The sequence below is a fragment of the Gopherus flavomarginatus genome, chromosome 1 (genome assembly GCF_025201925.1).
Source record: "Gopherus flavomarginatus isolate rGopFla2 chromosome 1, rGopFla2.mat.asm, whole genome shotgun sequence".
Taxonomy (NCBI): domain Eukaryota; kingdom Metazoa; phylum Chordata; order Testudines; family Testudinidae; genus Gopherus; species Gopherus flavomarginatus.
The window spans coordinates 271,235,813-271,253,244 of NC_066617.1; the positions used below are offsets into that span (position 1 = coordinate 271,235,813).

Sequence of the window (17,432 nt, forward strand, 5' to 3'; positions counted from 1 at the left end):
AGCTGCAAGAAATCCTCCAACACACTACAGCTAAAACAATTAACCTTTTCAGATATTAGTTAAGGGGATTGTTAAGCTAGTAAACAACACGTTTATACTTGGTTATTAAAAATGAGTGCTCTATTGCAGTGGTTCTCAACCAGGAGTATACGTACCTCTGGGGGTACACTGAGGTCTTCCGTGGGGTACATGAACTCATCTAGATATTTGCCTAGTTTTACAACAGGCTACATAAAAAGCACCATCACAAAGTCAGTATAAACTAAACTTTCGTACAGACGATGACTTGTTTATACTGCTCTATATACTATACACTGAAATGTAAGTACAATATTTATATTCCAATTAGTTTTTTATAATTATATGGTAAAAATGAGAAAGTAAGCAATTTTTCAGTAATAATGTGCTGTGACACTTCTGTATTTTTGTGTCTGATTTTGTAAGCAAGTAGTTTTTGAGTGAGGTGAAATTTGGGGTACGCAAGACAAATCAAATTCCTGAAAGGAGTAGAGTAGTCTGGAAAGGTTGAGAGCCACTGCTTGATTGGTACTGGCAAATTAGATCCATAAGATGTTAATTGTGTGGCTTAGTAGCACATAAGTTTTGAAATGCCTGGCCAGAATTTTCAAATTTGAGTGCCAAAATCCACAATTAGAAAACCTAAATAAGTGGTCTTGATTTCATTTGCTTTCACATCTGTGGGAATTGTGGGTATTCATCGTCTCTGAAAACTAAGGCACCTTTAAAAAATCAGCCTAACTGGATTTAGACACCGAAGTTTAAAAACTTTTTTTTTTTTTTTTTGCTCATGCATATATAAGAACCTATTTTTGTAATGTGTCTTTATTAGGAGAATTCCATCTTATATGTCACTGGAAGTCTAATCTGTCCCTATAGGAAGTGTCTGCTAGTAAGAAAATATAATGCGAGAGAAGCCCACTTCTCTAAATCGGGGTAGGCAACCTATGGCATGCATGGTGACAGCAGCACGCAAGCTGATTTTCAGTGGCACTCACACTGCCTGGGTCCTGGCCACCGGTCCCACGGGCTCTGCATTTTAATTTAATTTTTAATGAAGCTTCTTAAACATTTTAAAACCCTTATTTACTTTACATACAATACTAGTTTAGTTATACGTTTTAGACTTATAGAAAGAGACCTTCTAAAAATGTTAAAATGTATTACTGGCACATGAAACCAAATTAGAGTGAATAAATGAAGACTTGGTACACCACTTCTGAAAGGTTGCCGACTCCTGCTCTAAATCATTTTTTTTTTCTTCCAGGAAAGCCATTGTTTAAACTTGTTATATTTATGCAGGGTATATTCTAATTCTGGTCCACATCTTCATCTTACCAATATGAGCTAATGTTTTCGTGTGGCTTTCTTGCCCCCCTTTGGAATGTTTAGCTTCCTTATTTAGAACTGGATCTTTTGTTCTATTCTGCAAACAAAATAACTATATATATACCTTTTTAACAAAACAAAAGTGTGCTTCATTCTGTCAGTATAGCAATCAGCTGGTGCAAACTGTTGATACAGCTATAGATCACAGGGAATATTATGTTTGTTTTTTGTTTTTGTTTTCCCATGAATGTTTTGAGAGGGTATTAAAACAATGTTTCTGCAGAATAGAACAGAAGACCCAGTTCTGAATAAGGAAGCTAAGACTCTTTTCTCTGAACCTACTCCTGTTTTTCAACATCCATCTTGAATTGTAAACACTAACTGGACACAGTATTTCAGCCATGCAGGGCGGCGCTTCCATTTAGGCAACCTAGGCGGTCGCCTAGGGCGCCAGGATTTGGGAGGGCGGCAGACTGCTCTGGTGGACTTCCCACAGGCGTGCCTGCAGAGGGTCTGCTGGTCCCGCGGCTCCGGTGGAGCATCCGCAGGCATGCCTGTGGGAGGTCCACCAGAGCTGCGGGACTGGCGAGCCAGCCCTGCGCCTAGGGCGCCAAAAACCCTGGTGCTCCTCCTGCAGCCATAGTCACACCAATGCCTAATACAGAGGTCAAATCATCTCAGTACTGCTACTTGAGATTCCCTTGTTTATTCATCCAAGGATCACATTAGCCCTTTTAGCCACAGGTGGTGCACTGGGAGCTCATGTTCACTGATCATCCACCATGACCCCCAAATCTTTTTTAGAGTCACGGCTTTTCCCGATAGTGTCCCCTATCCTGTAAGTAATGACCTGCATTCTTTGTTCCTAGATATATGCATTTACTTGTATCAGTGGCAACCGTCCTCCTCATTATTTACCACTCCTCCATTTTTTGTGTAATTTGCAAACTTATTCAGTGATGATTTTATGCTTTCTTATAGGTCACTGATAAAAATGTTAGAGTAGGACCAACAATTGAGCCCAACAGGACTCCACTGGAAACACATCCATTTGATGATGATTCCCTGTTTACAATTACATTTTGAAGCCTATCAGGCAGCCAGCATTTAATCCATATAATGTGTGCCATGTTGACTTCACCATTCTAGTTTTGTAATCAAAATATAATGTGGCACCAAGTCCAATACCTTACAGAAGTGTGTTACATCAACAATATTACCTTTTTATCAACCAAATTTGTAATCTCATTAAAAAAAAACAAACGAGTTAGACAGGTTCTATTTTCCATAAACCCATGTTGATTGGTGTTAAATATATTACCCTCTTTAAATTCTTTATTAAATAAGTCCTGTATTAGCTGCTCCATTATCTTGCTCAGGATTGGTGTCAGACTGACAGGCCTGTAATAACTCAGGTCATCTCATTTACCCGTTTCAAATACTGGCACAACATTAGCTTTCTTCCAGTCTTCTGGAACTTCCCCAGTATTCCAAAATGAAATGAAAATCAATATTAATGGTTCAGCAGCTTCTCAGCCAGCTCTCTTAAAACTCTTGGATACAAGTTATATGGATCTGCTGTTTTAAATATGACTTCCTTTAGTAGCTGCTGTTTAACATCCTCCTGAGGTAGTAATGAAATGGAAAGAGTGATATCCTGATGAGACTACATCTGTTTTTGCTAAATACAGAACAGAAATATTTACTCCACACTTCTGCCTTTTACAATTTATCATCAATAATAATTCTACCATTTCCATCTAGTAATAGACCAATGCCTTTGTCAGGAATCTTTTTGTTCCTAATATATTTAAAAAATTCATTACTGCTTTTAACTCTGCTGACCCTATACTTCTCTTTCTGTCCCTTTGCTTCCCTTACTAGTTTTCTACAAATCCCAGCTTCTGACTTGTATTCATTACTGTCAATTTCCCCTTTCTTTAATTTGTTAAAATTTTAAATATAATATGGATTATAACTGCTTTCACTTCCCACTTCCCTCTAATCTAGGTTAGTTTTTTTTAACCAAGCCTCCTGATTGTGCCTTATTGGGCATCTAGTAAAATATTCTTAAAAAATTCTCAGTTATTATTCACATTTTTCTGATTAAATTCTTCCTCCTACCTGATTTAGCTCATAATTGTTTTCAGCTTTGTGAAACTGGCCCTTTTAAAGCACCAAGTATATATATGACTGATTTGCTCATCATTCTGTCTGCACATTATAAATGTGATCAAGGAGTGATGACTTGTACCTAAGTTACAATTTAATTTCTAGTTCTATGATCAGTTTCTCTTTGTCTGTCAAGACCGGGTCTAATGTAGTATTCCGCTGTGTTGGTTGTGACACTTTTTCAGTTAGGAAATTATTTATAATATTTAAAAATTCCAAGGATGTTTTAGTACTGTCAGCAAGAGATCTCAAGCATGTGTTACTCGAATTGATCCCCATGATTATGCACTTTTTTCCTACACATTATGGAGCTGGTTATCCTTTTTTTCCGATGAGATTTGGTGTCTGTAGCAGACACCAACTAATACCCCATGTTGTGCTTTATCTGTTAGGACATTGATCCATAAGCATTCAGATCATCTGCATTTGAGTTCAATTACTCAGAAACAGGTAATGGTATTTTTAGCATAGAATGCTACTCTCCTTTTGCTTTTGTCCACTTGATCTTTCGTAAGTAGTTGTAACAATAGATTTTAACATTCCAATCTTGTGAATCATCTCACCAGGTTTCAGTAATACCAGCTACAGTTTGAATTTGTGCTGATAAATGAACAATCCCAGTTCCTTTTGTTTGTTACCCAGGCTGCTAGCACTGGTGTATAGGCAATTAAAGAATTTCTCCTCTTCATGTAGTTTGGTTCCTTTATTAATTTTGTTCTCAACATACTGATTTTGTGCTAGAGTGCCCATATTTTCCCTTTTTTGTTCTTTTAATGTCCCTCACACACCTATCTCTTCTCTTACCCTCTCCCAAAAGCTGTCCCCAATAGCCATTTTTCTCTCTAAATCCTACCTGGATTCAGGCTGGGTGGTTCCTTATATGGTCTTCAGCAGTGATTGCACCACTCTATTGTGGGTACAGCATTTATTCACATACTCATCTCTCCCCCTCACACACCACTCACATACACACAGTCCAATATCACTGCCCATCCCATGCACACCAGGCAAATATCTGAGGAGAAGCAAATGTGTGTTTTTAATCTCTGAGTTGTCTGGAAATCTTAAATGGCAACAATTGCTGCTGTTTGGATAAGGATAGCCTGTGAAAGTGCTGCATTCTTCTGAAGATATGTTGTCTCAGCGTGGCAGGGCTTTTACTTAGAACAAGGAAAAAGAGATGGGGAAAAAGCAAACTGTGAAACTATAGTAGAAAAATCAACATATTTAAAATTATAGATTTATCTTATTCTATAACAGAGGTTGGCAACCTTTCAGAAGTGGTGTACCGAGTCTTCATTTATTCACTTTAATTTAAGGTTTTGTGTGCCAGTAATACATTTTAACGTTTTTAGAAGGTCTCTTTTTATAAGTCTACAATATATAACTAAACTATTATTGTGTGTAAAGTAAATAAGGTTTTTAAAATGTTTAAGAATCTTCATCTAATTTTAAATGAAAATACAGAGCCTCCCAGACCAGTGGCCAGGACCTGGGCAGTGTGAGTGCCACTGAAAATCAGCTCACGTGCCACCTTCGGCACCTGTGCCGTAGGTTGCCTACCCCATTCTATAACTCACTCTGACTTCACTCTTACTTTTTGTTCTAAGATCAGTATACTACATAGCCAGACTTTTAGGTTCAATTCAGGAATCTTATGGACTGTAGTAGAGGAACTCTTCCCCTTTTAATTGCTGCAGAAATTATTTTTCCATGCTCAGCTTTAATTCCCCCAAAGTCATGAGATCTTTTAGTTTCTGAGGTAAAAGACCTCTTTATAAGTAGGGGCCTACCAAATTCACACCCATGGAAAAGCATGTCACAGACTGTGAAATCTGGTCTTTCCCATGAAATCTGCTCTTTTGTGTGCTTTTGCCCTATACTCAGATTTCACGGGGGAGACCAGTGTTTCTCAAGTTGGGAGTCCTGACCTAAAACAGGATTGGGAGAAGGTTGCAAGATAATTTTAGGAGGATTGTGGTATTGCCACCATTACTTCTGAACTGCCTTAAAAATCATAAATTTCATGGTTCCAGCTATTTAAATCTGAAATTTCACAGTGTTGTAATTAGAGGGGTCTAAACGTAAAAGGAGTTATGGGGGGTCACAAGGTTTTTGTAGTGGGGTTGCAATACTGCTACCCTTACTTCTGTACAGCTGCTGGTGAAGGCACTGCCTTCAGAGCCGAGCAGCCGGAGAGCAGCTTGGCCGGGTGCCTAGTTCTGAAGGCAGCGCCCTGCCAGCAGCAGCACAGAAGTAAGGGTGGCAATACAATACCATACCATACCACACTTATTTGTGCACTGCTGCCTGCAGAGCTGAGCGCCCAGAGAGTGGCAGCTGATGAGGAGGGCCCAGCTCTGCAGGCCACAACACAGAAGTAAAGGTGGCAATACCATACCATGCCATCCTAACTTCTGTGCTGCTGCTGGCGGCAGCTTTGCCTTCTGAGCTGGGCTCCCAGCCAGCCACCGCCACTTTTACATTTAGGACCCCTCCAATTACAGCACTGTGTGAAATTTAAGATTTCAATAGCTGAAATCATGAAATTTATGATTTTTAAAATCCTATAACCGTGAAATTGACCAAAATGGATTGAATTTGGTAAGGCCTTACTTATAAGGCCTGGATGAGTTTAGAAAAGAATGCTCTGGTATGGTGACTCCAGTTTTGAAGTGGCATTAGTGTGGGCACTGTTCTTGTGTCCACTAAAAATATCATACCATGTCGTACCTTTTGGCTTTTATGCTTAAAAACTAAGGGCATAATATAGCCTATGGGAAAATATTGGTATGTTTTTTGGTAGTAGTAGTAAATACTGATAGTATCCGAAATCCCCAGTCAAGATTGAAATTCACAGTGCTGGGTGTTTTACAAACACAGGAAAAATTCCCTGCCCTCATAGGCTTACAAATTTAAAAACACAAACAGAAGAAGGGTAGGGGATGTGGATAATACATACAATCAGTCCAATGAATAGGGTGAATAATTTGCATATAGTTAGTTACATGTAGACAATTCAAGTGACTCTTGATTGTGTCTTACATGTTTTGCTTATTTTAATTATGATCACTTATTTTAATTATGATCACTTATTTCCCTAAAAATCTGACCAAAAAACATAGCTCAGATCAAGATACCCCATGCAATGACTGTTGTTTAACATCAAAAAAGAATCACAGTGTGTTTCTGGGAGCTTATATGCAGTGTGACAGTCCCAGGATAGAAGAAGAAGAATAGGATAGAGAGAGAAGGTGGATTAGGTAATATCCTTTATTGGGCCACCTTCTGTTGGTGAGAGAGACAAGCTCTCCCACCTTGTCTTTATGAGAGATGGTAATACTTGGAGGCTGTCTCTCTGCCTTCTGTCTCAAAATGCACCTGAGGGATATAGTAATACACCAACAATACTCTCTCTTTAGTATTGTCCTGTTAAAGAGATACTGCCCAAGTCCAATCCCCCTGTTTTTCACATCACAGAGGCTACGTCCAGACTACCCCCCCGTATCGGCAAGTTAAAATCGATTGCTCGGGGATCGATATATCGCGTCTCATCTAGACGCGATATATCGATCCCCGAGCACGCTTATATCGATTCCGGAACTCCATCAACCCCAACGGAGTTCCGGAAACGACAGGGAGAGCCGCGAACATCGATCCCGCGCGGTGAGGATGGGTGAGTAATCCGATCTTAGATATTCGACTTCAGCTACGTTATTCACGTAGCTGAAGTTGCGTATCTAAGATCGATTTCCCCCCTGTAGTGTGGACCAGCCCTTACACTGACAAGAGAATTTGGGATTTAACAGGATATTATTTTTTCATACACTGTGGTTGTTTTTGTATTTGAATGGAAGAAGATAAGCTGTACTGGAAGCGGAAGTTTATCCACATTCAAAGATGTGTGACAGTAGTGCAGGATATTTTAAATCTATTTTATCAAAATGTTTGAGATCTGAGAGGTCACCATTCCCTTGTTAAATGAGCATTGGCAATCAACTAAACATCCATTTGTATTTAATAAAAGCATGATGTTTTGTAACTTGACTGATGTTCTTTCAGAACTGAGTCTAAAATTTCATAGGCCACTTTAGTCATTCCAGCTCTTAGATAAACAGTATACCTAGGGATTCTGGTTTTTAGTTTAAATTGAAATACATTGATAAAATAACTCTATATATTTTTTTCAAAATTTAATGAAAAAAGCCTGTATTGCATCCTGTCCATTCTGTCTATGGTTTACTTCTGGATTGCATATAGCAGTAGTATAGTAAGCACTTCTTTAAGTGTGGTTATGGGAGAATATAGGATGTGAACAATAAATCAGATTACCTTTTAAAATTTTACATTTTAAATTTGTTTGGGGTCTTGCTAAGGGAAACCAGTGTTTGCTCAAATATATGCAGTATCAAATCACATATATCTATACTAGTTAATGTACAGGAAGTAACAAGGTGCTAAATTAGCCAAAACTAAAAAAAGTGAATAGCAATAGTAATCAAAATCGTACTTAAGTGTAACTAATTTCTTTTACAACATGTGCAATGTTTCTGGTGGATTCTTTGTAAAGTTAACTTCTCTGTTTAGAAAACAAAACTTATTTCAGGAGCTGTGCACACTGTTCAGGCTTTTATCTTGGCAGTGGTACCTTTTGGTCTTATAGGATAGCTTCCATTTTTGGGAGGGTATGGAGAGTTTGCCACTTGTTGCAGATGAACTTAAATTGAAAACTTTGTTACATTTCTATTTAATTCATTACAAACTAGGAATACAATAATTTCCCAATTTGGAAATTTTGTACCTGATTCTGATAATTTAGCCAATTTGTACAAATTTAAAGAAGGAAAATTTTTCTGAATAATTCTAATAACCAGCCTTCGGTGATGGCTATTTTAAGTATGGCTGCCTCTTACCCTCCTAACTCCTCCCCCCAATCTCAGATCAACTTTCACACTGAAAATACAATAGTAAAAGTAAATAAGTGGGTATGAAAAACTTAAATACCTAACAAGCCACATAAGTATTTCACAATAATTAAACTTTTTTACTACTCTTGAGTGCTATTTAGAGGCTCTCTTCTGATCTAAAAATAAATGAAGCCAATTAAAGTTGACTTACCATAAAATGGTGGACTATGGCTCACCACCCTTCATCTGAACATTTACTTTTATGGAGGCACATTCTCCCTATATGGGGAACCAAGGGGTAAGGAAGGTGACATCTCTGAATCTAGCAAATAGCTGTTAAAAGGATGAATGACAATTCAGTAAACATCAAATAAAAAAAATGTGGTTTTATATGATGTGCTATGTGCATTACTGACAAATGTGAAGACAAGTGGTGGTTTTCTGGTTCCATTATGTCAATGCCAAAACTCCTTTTGATTATTTGGGTCAGGATTTCACCCAAGATCCGTGCCCCAAAGAGCTTACATTGTTTAAAGATTCTCAAATGCAAGTCATGCAGGGAAACAATTCTTGCTTTTACGATTTTTATAATGTATTTTATTTTATTTTGTTTTACGTATAGGCTGGATCAAGGCCACTATCCATCTGAGCATATTGTAACCTCAGAGGCCTAAGGAGACTAGAATGTTTTGTTAGCCCCAAACATCTTACATACTAAATTACAGTCTCCTTTCCTTTTCCTTTTTTTAATGCAGACAACAACAAAAAGTAAATACCAGCACAACTGCACTAGAGAAATGACTCTCTATAGGGTGTGCACAGAACATCTCACGTCATCAGTTAGTCCTCCAGTCTCGGAGGGGAGGTTGGGGTGGGTCATGTAAATCTTGTGTATCTTCAGGAAATCTGAATTACAAGGCAAGAGATTCCCTCATCTATAAAGATATAATGAATAGAAGATTTTCATTTTTGTAGTGCAAGTAGCTCCAGGGATCTCCTGAGCTAAAAAGTATAATAGTGAAGAACGCTGTAATAATTATAAACAATGCTGATGTCCACAAAGAAAGAGACCCTGTAGCTGCCTAAGAGAGCAAAATGTCTTAAGAGCTAAAAGTTTTTCCTTCATATTTCATGCTGGAGGCACAAGACCAGAAAGGGAGAATCATGAGCAATTCTTCTGGGAAGGCAGAAGTGCATGGTTAGTAATTATCTCAACTAAGTAAATACCACACCCTAGCTGTAGTCCATAACACAAAAGCACAGCAAGCAAAAGATTTCATCACATTTTATTAGAGCCATTTTTTTTGTCTAGCATTTTTTACTTTAAATGTATTAAAACTTTTTTTACACACCTTTTAATTGGAAGACTATTGTTTATAGCCCTTTATGCAAAAAATGAAGAAGATTATTAAATGTATAGCATAAAGGGTCAAGAAGGGGATGACTGAAGAAAATAGGTGTGTGGGAAACTTCCCTTTTTCTGTGTTAATAAAAGACGTACTGTGTGTGTTAGCATCATAGCTAAATTATCCTACATATAAAAGTGCATACCCAAACAGATCCAAAGATTCTGGATGCTGCTTTCCTCATTTGGCTTTTAATGTAACCTTTTAAAATTGTTGCTTTAGAAAGCAGTTGAACACTGTTTTTAGAAAACACTCACTTCCTATTTTACTGTGGTAAAGTTAGTTTATTATGTGAAGTCTGAACATTCAAACTTGGTTTAAATTGTCAGTGATAGTGTAGCTCAAGAAGGTGAAGTTTGACAGTTTCAGCCATAAATCGTGATTTTGTGGCTTTCTTAGTTTGACACATTTGTTTTAATTAACATTTTGGTATTTAATATTGGGTTTTTTTTTTTGTTTTTTGTTTTTGGTATAAACCTCCCCTGCTCCTGAAAAATATTTAAAAGACTTAGGCTATGTGTATATTTGGATCTGGGGGTGTGATTCCCAGCTTGGGTAGGCATATTTGCACTACTTGTCATTGAGCTAGCATTCTAAAAACAGTAGTGTAGCCACAGCAGCATGGGCAAGGAGAAAGAATGTACTCCCAGGCTCTAGGCAGATTTGTATTTAGTATGGCTAGCTCAGTGTGAGCTACTGCAAGTATGTTTAGTTGAGCTGGTACTTGCATCCCCAGCTCTGAGTGTAGATATACCCTTACAGTAGAAGTTATTATGGAAGCCTGTAAGTTGGCATACATCACCTTGATCGATGGGTCCATCATCCCTCACAGAGAGCACCGATCACAACACGTCATTTGTATTGTTCTTCTAGCCAGTCCTTCAGCCACCCGCTGGTTAGGCTCAGTGGCACCGGACACCCGTTGGGCATAGTGCACTGTAGCCCAGAACTCCTGAGCCATCTGCCAGCGTCTGCCTCCCATGTAGCTGGGATTACAGGCATGCGCCACCGCACCTGACTAGCATACATGCTTTAGCCAAAAAAAGTTTTCTTTGCCTTCATTAATGTCAATACGTATTCAAAATATGCATATTTCTGAGAATGGTAAAAACTTAGTGTGCAGCATATATGTGCAACAAATGTTTCACGGTTTTCTTTCAGTCCTGGTGCCCACTTTTCCTTGGAGAAGGAAATGATCCATCTGTTTCTCTTTCTTCAAGCATACCCAGAGTGTGATGGAAGTGAGGTTGAAAGCTTTCCTTCTAGAGCTGTCCATGTAAGCCGTCTCAGACATCAGTTCAGTGTCTCTCAGTCACTGTCCCAGAGAGCTAGAAGTCTGCTCTGAACTCCTGGGCTGCATCCACTCAAAGTTTTCTGCTACTGTGTGGGCATTAATATCCGAAGGGCTGAAAAGAGCACCACTCCAAAGATGTGCCCAGGTGCAAGTCACCTTTTTCTGTACCTGGCAAGACACTGAAGGGTCATCAGCTATATGACTCATCTTGGGATAATATGTCTAAGATTCATAAGCCCAAAGACCATTTCTGGTACCCCGGTACTGACGTCTAAAGCAGCACCTGTGGTATCCTCTAAATCAGCCCTTGGTGCTGATCTCTCTGCCTCAGCCCTGGCACCGAGTGCCTTGGTACCTGGAACCACAGAACTCAGTGTTCTGTTATTGTAGTGTTGGGACTTCCCACCTCTGTACAGACTACCTCCATCATACCCCCTGCCTTGGCACTTGGTTTCTTGTCACTAAAAACCTTTTATATGGTGCCAAGTGACTTATTGGAAGGCTTAGCACTGAGTCCCCTGGCTACAAAAATGGAGAGATGGTGGCCAAACAACCAGCATTGGAGTCACTGGTATGCAAGGTTAAACAAGCGTCCTCTGTATTTACCTCCTTTGTACAAAGGATACATGTGAGAGGAGGTATATTTCTACTCTGCCCAGCAAGAGGAGGAAACTGTCTCCCACTAGCCATCTGTTATTTCTCTGGTTAGCTCACTAGGAATCAGAGGGGTTTTAGGGAGGAGTCTGAGGAATAGTAGAAAGAGGTCTGAGCTTCAATGGGACGACTCTACCTGGTACTGCCCATGTGCCCTCTACTGCATTACTCCTATCCCATACCAGCCACAGCCTTATTGATCCTCTGGGGCATACAAGTTTACTCAAGGATACCTGCTTAATTGGCTGTCACAAGGGCTAGATCAATCTTCCCAAAGAGACACATCAAGCCACCTCCATTGAGCCAGTTTGTTCTGCCACATCTATTTCAGAGGCAGGAGGAAAAAAATGAATAGGAACATCAGCTGTTCATCCAGTCCCTGTTGCAATGTTCTCATCCTTCCCTGACAAGGCTGTGTATTTAGAACCAAAAAATAGCAAGAAATTGTTTTTCCCTCTAACATTTCTATGTAGAAGTATTAATGAAATAATTGGAACATGAAGGAAAATGCTGACTAATATAGTGAAGCTGCTTAGGTATGACAGAGTTAATTTTATTACCTCTAAGTAATCTGTAATAGATGGATGTATAGTCCATTCTCGAATATTTCTAGTGGAAGTATTTGTACTGTTCTGTTAACTTCTCCCATTGCTAAAATATTCTTGTTATAGGGGACCTGGTTATAACCCCTAATATTTAGTTTCCCCAACACTTTCCATTATAAAGAGTTTTGTGTCCTTTTTCTTTGGGACATTCTTGCACCTTTATTGTTCTGTAGCAAGTTTTGATATCAGCTGGGGAAATCCCGTGGCTAGAGAAGTGATTTGTTTTTCTTCATACTTTGAATTTCATTCAGTTTTTGCTGATAGCGAAGTTGTTTTAAAATGGTTCATTCCCTTCTCTTGCTTGTGCAAGAAAGAAGCCCAAACTGGGCACCTCATCTAATCTAGTTCTTACCACCATCCCATGGGGGCACAACACAGGACAGGAAAGCTCCCCCAGTTCTTGGTAGGAATTAGGAGAATGAGCTGAGTGGATGCAGTATTAGAATCTAGTAGTTTGTCCCCATTAATATAAGAACATAATGGCCATACTAGATCAGACCAGTGGTCCACCTATCCCAGTATCCCGTCTTCCAACTGTGGCCAATGTGAGGTGCTTCAGAGGGAATGAACAGAACAGGTAATCATCAAGTGGTCCATCCCCTGATGCCCATTCCCGTCTTCTGGCAAAAAGAGGCTGGGAACACTTAAGAGCATGGTTTTGCCTTCTGGAATAACAGCTCGCTTGCTGTTAACTAGCATAGTTAGTCCTGTAGCTCAGTAGTAGCAACCAAGTGTGTTGTGGTGGTAAAGGTTCAGGGTTCAAACCTGTCTGATGATGGGTATGTATGTTATTTTTACCTGTTTTCCTTAAAAACAAACAAACAAAACACAACTAGGAAATTGTATTACATTAAAAGAACATTAATTTAGTTACAAAGTCAAATACTGAAAGTTAAGAAATGCCAAACTTAAGGTTGGTCACGCAACCTTAATTCTGTCTCTCTTGTGCATTTGCAAATGAAACTGTCTTAAGTTATGCAGTCACCGTCCCCTTCCTCCCCTTGTGACCCCTGTCTGATTTAATGTATGCACAAGGGGTCAAAATTAGATTTCACAGGTCACCGTAAATTTCCTGTTCCCTAACTTTAAATACTTAACTTTAAATAACATTTTAAATTTAGCTTTATCGTACGTAATAGTTAAAATGTTTACTTAATTTTTAAACTAAACTCTCCCTTCTACACTGCATGTGCATTCCTTTCCTATTGTTCTGGTCTTGTTGAACTAAGCACACTGTGCTGTACAAATAAATGAGAATTAACTTTTCCTTTTTATATCATACTTCCAAAGTGTTTGTAAATAAATGCTTTTTCTTTTGACTAAGTATACCCAATTCATGTAATCTCTCCTGATGAATCTTATTTTACAAATTTATCATTTTGTTGTCCTTTTGAATTCCCTCCAATATTCTAATATTTAGTTACTGGGAATCTTACCATGTGGTAGTTATTAGATTATCTAAAGTAATTTCTGAGTAATTTATAATCTAAGCACGTGAACGCTGGTAACCTTTCCTGGATAAAGCCTTCCAAGTACAGAGATTTATTATCAAAATTTGACTAATCTACTTCATACTTGAAAGAAAAAACAATTTACTATCTTTAAGACGTCTTTTGCCATGGTTGATTATCATTCACTTTTTAAAAATAGATTAAGTACCTTGATGATAAGATAATAATCCCTTTATAGACTTAGTATTGTAAATAGTAGGATATAGGATTTTAAATGGTTATTAGATGAAGAAAAAAATTAGAGAAATAGGTGAGTCCCATTTTATGCAGCTAATTTTTCAGCAAGGGTCAGATTCTGCCATCTGCACTGATGTTGAGTAGAAATTTACTTCCAGATTAGTGCCATTGACCTTAGTTGATCCCATCAGGGAGTAAATTACTGAGCACATGCGGTAAGTATAGGGTGATAAGATAGCAAGTGTAAAAAAATCGGGATGGGGTGGGAGGTAATAGGTGCCTATATAAGAAAAAGCCCCCAAAATCAGGACTGTCCTTATAAAATTGGGACATCTGGTGACCCTAAGTAAGTATTATCAAATTAAAGTGCTGTCCACAGTAAAACCTTCTGTAATTGTCTTTGTCTCCATTATTTGTATTTATGTTACTGTGGTATTTCAGTTTAACTGACGCAAGGAAATGTTACATTTCAATCCAAATTTAAAATTATTATGCAGAATCTGAGGTTACATTCAACATTTTCTAGGTTGTTTGATTGCACAGAAGACTTTTCAAAATGTAAACAACTGTGTTCTTCACATTTCGACAGGACAGACTGGAACTATTTAGCATCAATAGAGTTGCTAATTTACAGATTTCATATTAATCAAGTATTAATTATCATGTATTTTAATACTACTCAGACTTTTCCAAGTAGGAATCAGATGTGGAAGTGCTCTGATTAGAACCTAATCTTTGTGATTATTCTGAAAGCCTACATTTGACCCAAAGCACCAAGTCAAACTTATTAATAATTAGGGTGTTTCTACATTGGAAAATTGATTGGAATAGCTATAGCTAGCCATACTGGTGTAACTCCCTTGTGTGGATGCTCCATTCTGGAATAAAAGTTAGTTTATTCCAGTATAGTGTCTACATGGGGTGGGGATATGTGTTATGTGAGCATATCTATAGCAGAATAAGTATTTTGCTATAGCTGTGCTGTTTAATTTCTCCATGTAGACAAGCCTTTCATTATAAACACTTAATGGTCACATTTTTGAATACTAACTTTCTTTAAAAATCAAACCAAACCCTCGAGATAGATTCTCTGTAACAGACATACTCTAATATTTCTAGGCAGAGTGGCTGCAGCTGTAAACAAACCCGTATATTTGGCAAAAACTGTATGTGTCCCCTTGAAGTTGCATGTGATTCTAAGGAGATGTCTTCATTGCAGAGTTAACCTGGGTGATTGGCGCCTGGGTTAACCTAGTCTGGGTTGCACATCTCTGCTGCAAATCTCTATTTGTGCCAGACGTGTGTTGCTGTGTCCATACTGTGTTGTAGTTACCCATCTGAGATGCTAGGACTTCTGGATGGATATCCCAGGTCTCTTCAGTGTCCTGAATTGGGTTATGCTATGAATTCTTATGAAGTGTATTGTGGGAGAACTTTTGTTGTTGTTTCCGGAGCCTATGTGGAAGTGTTCTTAGCAAACTCATTAAGTAATCCACCCAAGGTTTGGCTGATTGTCTGTCTGTTTTCAGGTGAATATGTTCAAATATTAGGTCTTAGCTTACCTCATCCAGAGGCACACCAGAACCCTGATGTCAGCATCTGGCTAGCTAACAGTTAACATTGCACTGGGAGGATGATTTGTCAGATTGCATCACTGTTCAAGTACTGTAAAAGTTCAGTAGAAATGTAGCAGGACACATGCAATGTAGGGTTTAAATGCCAAACTGCTGTATATAAACTGGAAGAAGTCTTCCAGTGCAGAAGAAGGGAGTAGGTAGAGTGAAAGAAAATGTGATCTGGGGAAATTGTGGGATGGCATTGAAGGAGTATCAGCACTCATGTTGATTACCCCTGTGTCCCCATTGCAAAGCAGGTGGGTTAACAGCCCAGATTAAAGCACAATCTGGGCTCAAGCCTATACTACTGAGTGGTGCCACCTAGAACAGGTTTAAAGCGCCACTGACCCCAGGTCAGAGGTTTTTGTGTGTGATTGGTAGCCAGGTTAAGGGCGACATCTGGGTAAGAGCCCAGGCTAACTCTTCAGTGAAAACATATCCTAAATGAGTATTGCCACAATGATAACTCAGACATAGGTTAAGGGTTTGTTACAGAAGTGGATGGGTGAGATTCTGTGGCCTGCATTGTGCAGGAGGTTAGACTAGATGATCATAATGGTCCCTTCTGACCTTAAAGTCTGAGTATTGCCGTAGTCTCCACTCTGTCCTCCCTTACTTTTCCAAACACTTTTTTTTGTGTGTCTTACCTCTTACACAAATCAGCATATTTATATGTAATTGTTAGTCATTATGGTTCAACTGTATTGTGTAATGTGATTTTTTTTTAAAAATTCCTGTTTTTGAATGCTGCAAATTTATGTGATAGCTGAAGTCAATTGTTTCAAGTAGCTTTATGTATAGCAATTTTAGACAGATAGATTAGTATACAATTGTAATTTTTTCACAGTGTGTTTGAGTATCTTTTCTATTCATTTTCTAGGCAAAACCAAAGCTAATTGAGCCAATAGACTACGAAAATGTCATTGTTCAGAAGAAAACACAAATTTTAAATGATGCGTTACGTGAGATGCTACTTTTCCCTTATGATGACTTTCAGGTAATTATTTAACTTCAGTTTCAATGAATTTTATTAGTAATGTTACAGACATGAGACACTGGAATAGGTGAATGGAAAACCATTAAGTACAGCTTTGAATTTCTAAAACTAAGAATCTTTCTATCATCTGAGTCCTTGGATATTCATGCTTTTATTTTGCGTGATTCTTCTAGTGCAGACTGGTGAAGTACTGACAAACTCCACCATTCTTTCAGGATATAGGAGGTTCCACTTCCTCAGCACAGCCAGCTTGCTTCCTGCTTGAGAGGCAGCTGGTCAGATAATGGCAGCCCTTATTGCATTTTAAAACTTTTCCTAGATAATTTCAGTTTTTTTGATATACCTGCTGGATTTGGTGCTGTCTATTGGACCCAAAATATCATGACTGGTTTAAAAATCCTAACTTTGTGTTCATTATTTGCTGTCTAGTTTTTACTCCTTAGGTACAGTTGGGTCACATTTTCAAGTGCTTCTGCACAACAATGGATATAAACTTTTTAATGAAAGCTGAGATTCTCATCTAATCACAAGGCTCCAGGGGCTCAGGCTTTTAAGAAAAACCACCAAATGTTGTGGCTTTTATGGTGTTATGAGGAGAATTGGCAACACTGTATACAATACATGGAGATTCTCTTTTGCAAAAGGAGTAAGTTACCATTGAGCAGAAAAAGGCACTACGGAGACCTGTGTATGAATGTTTTACCTCCATAATTTTCTTTCTTTAGATTTCATGAGTTCTGTGTGGA

General features: G+C 38.4%; 1 protein-coding gene across 17 annotated transcripts in view; it reads left to right on the forward strand.

Moving 5' to 3' along the window:
* DOCK9 (dedicator of cytokinesis 9) overlaps window positions 1-17,432 on the forward strand; it is a 347,564-nt gene that overhangs the window by 84,360 nt on the left and 245,772 nt on the right. For all 17 annotated transcript variants that reach the window (XM_050946717.1, XM_050946719.1, XM_050946627.1 and 14 more), the window contains exon 2: window positions 16,570-16,686. In XM_050946717.1, the coding sequence (XP_050802674.1) occupies window positions 16,570-16,686 (117 nt within the window). The remainder of the gene's footprint in view (window positions 1-16,569; window positions 16,687-17,432) is intronic.